This window comes from Molossus molossus, unplaced genomic scaffold, assembly GCF_014108415.1.
Source record: "Molossus molossus isolate mMolMol1 unplaced genomic scaffold, mMolMol1.p scaffold_m16_p_15, whole genome shotgun sequence".
Taxonomy (NCBI): Eukaryota; Metazoa; Chordata; class Mammalia; order Chiroptera; family Molossidae; genus Molossus; species Molossus molossus.
Genome location: NW_023425350.1, coordinates 4,443,449 through 4,453,321, shown reverse-complemented (window position 1 = coordinate 4,453,321; position 9,873 = coordinate 4,443,449). Strand labels below are relative to the sequence as shown.

Here is a 9,873-nt window from a genome sequence, read left to right as displayed (position 1 = left end):
TTTTCTCTAAGAAGCTGCTCCACCCACTAGACACTATGGATAAGGCCACAGTAAAAGAAGCCAACTGACAATAGGCAGAGCAGTTGGGTTTGCGTGTTTGAGGTACAAGCAGGAAACTGGGAGTGGTGTGCTCTCGGCAGGGCACAGACACCGATCCTGCAGAGGCTCCCGACTACAGGGTGTCTTCTGTGGAGTGTTTCTCAGCTGTCCTCTGGGCATACCCCCCATAAGACACACCACGGACACAGGCGACTAGTTCTACTTAACCAAAATTTAGATTCCTTGGGCTACAGCTGTAAAGGAATGGTTGTCTGGAATATCCCTTGAAAATGTTTTAAAGAAGCTGATTGCAAAGTTTTTCTCCCCATTTTTCTTTTTCTTTTTTTGTTAATCCTCACTGGAGGATATTTTTTCCATTGATTTTTTTTACAGACAGTGGAAGGGGGAGAGGGGGAGAGAGGAGACAGAGAGAAACATCGATGTGAGAGAGACACATCGATTGGTTGCCTCCCGCATGAGCCCTGACCAGGGATAGGGATCGAACCTGCAACCCAGGTACGTGCCCTTGACCAGAATCAAACCCGCGACCATCTGGTGTGAGGCCAACACTCTTTAACTACTGAGCCACACGGGCCAGGCCCATTTCTTTGAGACCCCTGTCGACCAGTTATGATTCTAAGACATTCTTAGATCTGAAAGGCCCGGTGACAAACCTGGGTTTTCCTGGCTGAAGGATGCTCCGAGGCTGCTGAAAGTGGGTGTATCATAAAACGCTGTTAAACACTGAAAAGAAGACCGCAGATCATCTGTCTAGAAACTGGTGATCTAAGTACCAACAATATAAATCTCTCCATAAAAAAACAGTATAAAGTCATACCCTGTCTCATTTCTACAAAACATGAATAGAAAGCCTGTAAAAATCCAGATTTTGTAAAATTTATTGCCGAAATGTCTGTTTGAATGCTGGTGATTTAGATCATCAAATTTTCTTCCATTTCCTTAAAAAAACTGAAAATACAAAAGACACTAAATGGGGTCTCAACCAAAAAAGAACAGTTAACGTACTTCCATCAGAACAGCCCCTTCTTCTCCCTTGCCCCCAAGACATGATTTTGGGAGAGAAAACCATCAGTCTTTCCTGAAAAGAAGTCTTTGAAAAATCCCCACGGCGGCTCCCCGCCGACCTTTCAGGCAGAGGCTGGCATGCTCACCAGCGGGCTCCTGGGTTTCTCTGCTGAGGCGATTCTGTTCAGTTTGCCAACCTCCGCCTGCCAGCCGGGGGGCTTCTTGGTGGTCACGTGGCGCCGGGTGTGCTTCGTCAGGTGGTCACTGCGCATGAAGCGCCGATCACACACAGGGCAAGCAAACCTCTTCTCCCCGGTGTGAGTTCTGCGGTGGCGGGACAGTTCATCTGAACGAGCAAACTTTTTATCACAGCCGTCCCAGCTACAGCTGAAAGGCTTCTCTCCTAACGGTGAGAAAACACATATTAAAGAAAATGTTAATGCTCAGCACCTACTGGACAGCTTAATCCATGTTATTTTTAAATTGTGTTCATCAAAATCTAGGACAAAAGTAAACCCTGTTCTTCTGGTATCAGGTTATTCAGAAGTCAAGAAATCCTCCAAGATTCATTGCCTCCTGCCCCACCTAAGGTGTAATATGCCAGAGCCCACTAAGATGTCAAATTGATCAAATCTTCCTAAAGATATCTTTAAATAAAAACAAATCTTCAACTGTTAGCTCACGGTAGGGGGTGGATTCTTCAAAAGAAAAATCCCTTCCCTTTCAGGAAGCTGCACATCTATAAACATCCCTCTCAGGACCTGTAAGACTTCTCAGAATCATTAACTCCATCTTCTTACTTGTTATTTTACTGACAAAGAGGTTCTTGCAAAATGGGTTGGAATTCAGTTACCAGCCCCAAGAGTCTTTGTCATTCATTCAGTTTCTAAGCACCCAGCAGGTGCCCCCTACTATGTCTTCCTGGAGTTCCAGAGGTGACCCGGGGGGCCTTTTGTCTGCAGGTAATGGCAGAGTCCCACTTCAAATAGGAGGAGGGCTCCCTTTCCTGCACCCTAAAGCTTCTACCTTGACAGACTGTGACAAACACCTCTGCCCGAGCCCTGGAGCCCTCGCAAACTGACTGGATGCTGCTTCTCACTGCCGTGACCTGCCTTCCGAGGTCCAAGCGGGTCTAGTCCATCATCTTTGTGCAGCTCTGCTCAGCGCCTCGCGTGGCAGGTGGCAAACAAATGGTTTTTGAATGAATGATGTTGAAGACACGAAGTATTTGATATTTTTCAAAGTTGAATTAATGGGAAAATTCAGCATCACAACAGTCTTTTAAAAACCATTCTAAGGAAAAGGGCCCGAACCTCATGGATTTCCAGGATGCCCACCTGTTCCAAGGAACCCCACCACTGTTGGCAGCAAGCCAGGCAGGCCAGGTGTTGGACAGCGATGCACCACCCTTTGGCATGGGATTTATCAAGTGCCCTATCTGTTTTCAACAGATCAGAAATGTAGCTTTTGCTCACTCCACCTTATTCTAGTTTTAAAAATTTCAGGTTGGTAGAACTATATGAAAAACCATCTTATCTAAGGTAAAGTTACCTAAGGTTTCTATTTCTTATGAAAATCCCAATTTAGTATTATAAAACAGCACAAAAAGCTGTATGGTTATTTAAATGGAAGTATTTGGGGAAACCTGAGGGAAGCCTGTTTTGACCACCTTATTTTATGCCATTCTGTCAGTTTTCTACCAAGGGAGGCTGACTGAATTATAGTGACACCTCACTCCTTTGCCACCCCAAGTTAGAATCTGTGTTTGGACTGTCTCAGTGGCAAGCAGGACGCCAGGTGGGTGAGCCCTCAGAGGTGCCAGCCACCTGCAGCACCAGTGACCAGCATCCCCTGCTTGGTCCCCTGAGTCAGACACCAAGAGTTTGTATCCAGTTAGATGGTCAAGTATATAGGAAGCTAAAAAACAAAGAAAAAATGTGGTGGGAAATACAGTAAACCACTAGAGTCAAAGGAGGAAGAACAGATCAGGAAACACTTGTAAGAACTGACTTTGGAAGACGCTTGAAGGGTTTTCAGAAAGGAGAGATGGGCAGAGGGTGGAGGGCAGAACTGTGGAACTGGAGTGAGCAGGTAAAGGCAGAGAGGCAGGTGTCTGGCAGGCCAGGTCTGGAGCCCGTACCTGCAGCCAAGAGCCCACTTCGTCGAGTGCAGGGCAGCAGAGCGCCCTTTGCAGCGCCTGCCCATCCAGACTGCTTCATCCAGGAGGGAGCCGCCCCCTCAGAGCTGCGATGTGCCCCTGAGAAACCACTGCATCTCAACCCCTCCAGCTCTGCCTTCCACACTGTAGTCCACTGTTCACTGTCGTCCCCAGGCCATTAGTAGTTGTTCTGGTGGGAGGAATTTCATGATCAAGAGAGCTTATGAAACACACCTACACTGCAGAACCTGTGGCCTGGTACTGTGCTTATATGTGTGTATTCGTGTGAACCCTGAAAGGCAAGTTTAATAAGCAAACTACTTAACCACAGGACTCTTCAAAACAAAACAGAACACTAACTCAAAGAACAAGCATGCCACAGAACACCCAAAATATCTGCCCTCATCAACCAACACAGAAACTCTACCAGATGCCCTCAGACCTGTTACACAACATGGCAGCCACCAGCCCCAGGTAGCCATGTAAATGTAAACTTAATGAAAATGTAAAATTCAATGTCTTAGTCACAATGTCTGCATTTCAAATGTGTGTGGCTAGTGGCTACCCTAATGGATAAATAAAAGAAAACTTCCATCACTACAGAAAATTCTATTGAACACCTGGTAAGACAATGAAGACATCACTAAGTCATTATACTTTCTTGTGTGACTTCTCGTTCTAAAATAAAAACTACATATTCCCCAAAGAAAACCAAATTCCTTTACATTTCAAATATTCTAGGATCCAAACTTTTCCACACTTCGGAGAGACCTTCTCCGTGTAAATCTCAGTCAGCCACACTGATGTTCACTGAATGCCTGTGCGTGTTCTCTAACACGCAGAGTGAGACGTCCCAGCAGTGGGGCAAGAAAGAGCATGGAAGCATCACCCTAACAGCCTGCCAAGGGCCACAAGCACAGACCTGTACTACACTGCACGGGGCGAGCAGATGCCAGGTTCCAGGACCACCACCAACAGGGGGACTGGTGTTGACCCTACAGACCAGGGAAGCTTCTCAGAGCCCGAGGAAAAGAGCACACTGCACCTTCTGCAGCAGTTGTCAGATTTGCCTCCTACTCAGAGAAGGCTCAGGGTATATTGTTCCCAATGCCCTACCTGCCCCAGGTCTCACCTGTGTGGGTGCGGAGATGAGCCTTGAGGTGGGAACTTTTGAAGTAGGTCTTCCGGCAGCCTGGAAAGTTGCAAACATAGTTCCTCCTTCGTGAAAAGTCTACCTGAGGGGCACAGTTGTGACTGGAGGCGATGAACACTGGGGCCGGGGCAAGGGGCAACAACCTGGTATTCCCAGCAGCCATGACACTTGCTGGTGAGCAGGGGGCGGGCTGGGGGAGCACCCCCTGGGGCAGGACCAGCATCACAGCTCCCTGAGGCACAGATGGTCCCATGAACACAGGCTGGGGCGCTGGGGCAGTGTGGGGTAGAATGGGTGTGACAGTCCCGGCAGGTATTTGGGGAGGTGGTTTCAAAAAAGCCGGTAACATGCCACTCTGTCCAGTCACAGGGATCATTTGGCAAAGGACAGGGGGACTGGGGATGGGGACAGAAATCAGGGGAGTGGCTTTCCCTGGCAAGTCCTTTTCATAACTCTTTGGTGAGCAGGTCTGAATTGCAACTGGCCAACCTGCCTGCTGGCCTTTGTCTGGAAAAATCAGGTCACCAGACTTATTCGAGCAAGGTGGACAGGACACTGAATTAATGTTGAGCAAATTGTCTGTGAGGTGTGTGTTCCGCAAAGCTTCCGTATGTCCCAGAAACTGTGCTTCTCCTCGGTTGTCTGGAAGTTGGCGTTCTTGAGTCTGGGCGGTAGGAATGTGGACAGGAGCAGGACCGCCCTCAGTGTGGTGGATGACACTCGTCACCACAGCCCTGCAGGGAGGGGCAGGGGCTGGCTCCAAACCAGGCAGGCTCCTCTCCTCCCTCCTGCTCAGCACGTTGGCTGCCCCAGCAGAGGCTGGGGGGATGGCCGTGATCATGTGTGCGTTGGAATCAGTTACTTGGGAAGGAACAAGTGTCCCCATCGATGGTTCCATGAGATCAGGGCTCTGAGGAGGAGTCATGCACTGGGGAAAAAAATACTGTGTGAAAAAGTTGTTTTGGTTAAATTTTAAAAGGCGCTTACTTTGATCATGTTGCCCCCAACACCTTTAAAATGAAGTTATTTAGAAACAACGGTCTAAGCTGGCTCACAACGGTGGATTTCAGGCTGCACAAGGCAGTTTACTGTCTAGTCTTCCCTCCTTTCCCCGACCTCTCCCAAACCTATCCATTTGCTTGGTTTTAAGGTGAGTGCCGCTCCTGGGCCTGCAGTTACTGAAATGAGCAAATTAACCATTAAGACTACAGTTGAGAAAACAAATTCATACTTAAAATGAGAACTTTTCACAATTGTAGACTCTCACAAGTTTTTAAAATCCCAATGGTAATCATTTAATACACACTTAGCCAGTGTCTCCTAGATGACACAAGGTAAACCTATGAGAATGATCCCCAAAGGGCCATGCTCTAGCCAGTGGTCTGCCTATACCAAGCCTCTTTGTACTGTCCCAACAATTCCCACTTATTTTCAGCCTCCCCGTGGAAGAACCCATTGCCAAGTAACTCTGAGAGGGTCTCCTGTAGCCAGGCCAATATTTGTCCAATCCTCTCTACCGCCTGCAAGTTCTTTCTCATCCCTCTCCAAGTGGTTTTCCACAGTCTCCTTCCAGTGCAAGGTTCCTGCCCAGGACAATAGATTATGATTTCCACGTCTGTTAGCAACAGACAGCTCTCAACCTCTCCTGGCTGAAAAGCAGTTTCCTCCAGCAATTTCATAGCTGCAGCAAGCTAAGAAAACAAAAAACAGTGCTTGCTTGCAGCCAAGTCACAAGAAGTTGGCTGCCACAGGGAGGCAGTGAGGCCAGTATTTCCACCCACCTAACCTAGGGAGTCTGGTGCCAGATCACAGGCTTTCCCCAGCTGCCACCCACACACCCTGATCCTGGACTCAGTCATCTGGGGGAACCTAGCCCCCACCCTGCCATTCCCCAGGGAAATGAGTACATTTTACTTTCTCAAACCAATCTGTACATCTTGTCCTATGAGCATTTCAACCCTGCAACCCATAGCTGCAAGCCATGATGGATCAATGGAGAAAATATGTTTCCAAAAGATAAAACAGTTTCACCCTTAGGTCCTCCACAAGGGGAGGCTATGAACTTGCCTGCCAGCATTCCAGGGAATCTATGCACACGTTCCTCAGCACACTTATTGAAGGTACGATAGCCATTGCACAAAAACACTCCTTTCCCCCAGCTCTTACCAGCATCGACAAAGAATGGAAGTCCTTTGGTAGTTCCGGGGTAGCTTCATCCACATGCATAGTGGTGGTGACATCCCCAGAGTCAGACACAGGTGTGAGGGGTCTTATTTTTAATAGGTCACTTTTCTGGGATCTTTGACCCCAGGAGCTCATGCAAACAAGAGCCTCCACTGCTTCGATGTCATTCTGCTCCAAGATGCTGCACGTAGACCTTTCGCTGTCATGCCGCTTCCTCTCCAAGATGGACTCACATATGTCCATGATGTCCACCTAAAGGCAACACAACTTCTTCTCAGTCCAGGGGAAACACACAGAGGCTGCCCATACCAGGAGCCTAAACTACACACTACACACGCAACACACACACGACATTCCACACACAGCAAGTCTGTTCTAGGAAAAGATGTCAACAGAACACTCATGACAACTTTGCTTTTATGCCAATGTTCTGAAGAGGGAAAGTGATTGGATGTGGCAGGCAAGCAGTTTCCACAGAAATCCGATTCTCAAAAAAAAATTGACATGAAGTTCATGTGCTTCTTTGGTAAATGATTAATAAAACGTTAATCCCAGAGATGTAAGCCAAAGCGGCTAGTCACACGGGGGGGGGGGGGGGGGGGGGGGGGGGCGGGGAATGGACCCGGACTCCATCCAGGTTTTCTGGTTGGTTGAGATGAGAGCATGTCTTTACTGAGTTGGCAAAGCCACCGGGAGAGCGCCCTACCGATGCATTTTGGGGAGCTTTCGGGAGCAATCCCCACAGCCCTGTCAACCAGAACGGGGGGAGGGGCGGGCTGAACTCCATGGGCCCCATGAAGGCAAAGCCTTGTTCCTGTCTCAGGAGTAAGTCACTCCTTCAGCCCCAAGGTTAGTGGGGGGCGGGGCCGAGAGGATGCATTTGCAAGGTCTACCACGCCCAGGGGACCGTCTTCCCAAGTTCCCCACTGGCTCTTTTTCGGCGGGAAGTGGAAAGGGAAGCGACTGCAAGTGACTGATTCTCTTCCCAAAGCCACTCCGAGTCCAGAGATGCACCCTCCCACTCGGCGTGCCTGCGCGCCAAACCCTCCGGCCCTGCTCAGGCTCCCCGCAGCGCACACAGGGACCGAGGCAGCCTGGACAAACGTCACTCCGGCCCGGCTTCCGCCTGGCCCCGGGCAAAGTGTGAAGTCACAGGCGTGGGGGCTGCCGCCTGCTCTGCGGCTACACGCTGGGAGGACCCAGAACCGCAGGCTCCAAACCCCTCGCCGACCTCGTGCCAGGCCTGGCCAGCGACCTCCCCGCACCTCTCGGGCCGCGACTGCAGGAGCCCCTGGCTGAGGCCACAGGCGACTCGTGCGCCCCACCACGTGCTGCTGGCCGCCTGCGCTGCCCGCTCCCGGCCCTCCGCAGCGCCCGCCCGCCCGCAGGCCGCGTTCCCACCGCCCGGGCAGCGCCGCCCCGCGCAGGCCTGGCCCCGCCCCGCGCAGGCCTGGCCCCGCCCCCGCGCAGGCCTGGCCCCGCCCCGCGCAGGCCTGGCCCCGCCCCCACCGCCCGCAAGCCGCGTTCCCGCCAGCCGCTCCCCACCCAACGGTCACCACCTCACAGGGCCTGGTGACGTCATGGCCTGGAAATAGCCCCACGCCCACCGGCGGCTGGGCGGCGCCGCTGCGGGGGCGCGAGACAAAGCTGTGGTAGGGCGCGCGGGGCACACGCCCCTGCCCGGCCCCACGCGGCCGCCGCCCCGCCCGGTTCTGCAACCCGTCCGGGCCCGCAACGTGCAGCCGGAGCGAAGCCCCGCGCTCCCCCGCCCTCCTTCGCGCGCTGGCCCTGCACCGGCGGCGCGGCCCGGCCTCGCCCCTTGCTCCCATGAGCGGCCACTCACCGCGCGCGTCTCGCCGGGACCCACGGAGGTCGGCGTGTGCATGGTGCCGGCAGCCCAGAGGCAACAAAGCGACGGCGGGGCGGATGCTCAGAGCACGGCAGCGGCTGCACGTGCGGAGGACGCAGCCTCCGCGATCCGAGCTCCGGAGGCCGGCACGCGCCTTCGCCCGCCCGCGCGGCTCTGCCCGGCGCGGCCCTCGCCGTGCGGGGGGGGCGGGGCTCCCGCTGAGGGCGCGGCCGCGGGGGCGGAGCGCGGAGGCAAACCAAAATACACCGCGCCCCGCAGGGGCGGGGCCGGGTGCTCGCCAGCCAATCCGCGCCCGACCCATGCACGGCCGGCCAATGGGCGCGGCGGGCAGCCGCGTGATCAAAGCCTGGCCGCGGCGTGATGCGGCAGGGCGGGATGCGGCACGTGTTTTGGTCTGGGTGAAGGGGCGGGGCCTGAGGTCTTGGAAAGTAGGGGAAAGGTCCCGGCGGCCGCGCGGGTGGCGCTGGCGGCGCAGCTGCGGTCAGGGAAGTCCCTAGTCCTGGACCCGCAGACCGGGGTGGGGACCAACCACGTTTAAGGGTGCCTCTGCCCGCAGCCCTCCCGGGCGATGGATGCCCCCATGGATGCAATCAGTCCACCTGGAGGCCTCAACCGGGCATTGCCTGCTTGCCTTTTCGTTTTCAGTGATCTACTGTCTGTTCTTAAGAGTGCATCAGTGACCTCGAAGACCTTGAAAGCTGGCTGGCTCCGGCTGACTTGCCGGCATGTGCTTCTTCCTGAAGGCACCCAGAGCCAGAGTTCTCAGGCCAGTGTCTGTCTCTGACATCCTTCCCCAGGCAGCTTTGGGCCCCCGTTTCCACTGGAAGTGAGGTCCGGGGAAACCCAGACAGGTAATCACCTGAAATATGCCTGGTGAAACCCGCCCCTTCTTCCCAGACCCTGTGTAAGTATCACCCACTCTGGGAAGGTCTCAGGCCTGAATGAGAGACATACCCAGGGCACCTTTATTTCCCCTCGTACTGAGAAGGAAGCAGGTGGGGCCCAGAGCTCTGGCCACAACTTGTTTCTCACAGGCCTGCTCTGGTGGGGCAGAGGGGTTGAATAGGGTACCTCCAACTTCTTTGCCTTTCATCTTCCAGAGGTCCTCCACAGCACCTTGTGACTGTTGTTTCTTTAGTTATTTGTTTATTGGCTCCTCACCAGAGGGAACCCTCCCAAGGTTAGGGAATTTGTTTAATTCATTGCAAACCCCAGGGCCTGGCTCACTGCAGGGCACAGTAACTACTAGTTTAATAAGTACATACAGTTGAGCACCTAATGGGCCACCCACCTGGTTATCCTGCAGACACCTCTAATTCAGTGTCCTTGAATCTGAACTCATATTCTATCCAATCTGGATAGAATACCCCAAAATCCAAGGTCGTCTTTGACTCCTCCCTTTCCTGCACTTGCTTCCTTCTGCCATTATTTCATGCCCTCTTC

General features: G+C 52.9%; 1 protein-coding gene across 1 annotated transcript; it reads right to left on the bottom strand.

Annotated features, from left to right (window-relative positions):
- Nucleotides 1-558: 558 nt before the first annotated feature.
- Nucleotides 559-8,520, bottom strand: KLF11 (Kruppel like factor 11). The gene is made up of 4 exons (XM_036263108.1): nucleotides 8,404-8,520; nucleotides 6,543-6,812; nucleotides 4,356-5,304; nucleotides 559-1,468 (listed from the first exon to the last, which is right to left on the bottom strand). The coding sequence occupies exons 1-4, from the start codon at nucleotides 8,443-8,445 to the stop codon at nucleotides 1,188-1,190; spliced, it is 1,542 nt and encodes a 513-aa protein (XP_036119001.1). The 5' UTR covers nucleotides 8,446-8,520; the 3' UTR covers nucleotides 559-1,187.
- Nucleotides 8,521-9,873: the final 1,353 nt, after the last annotated feature.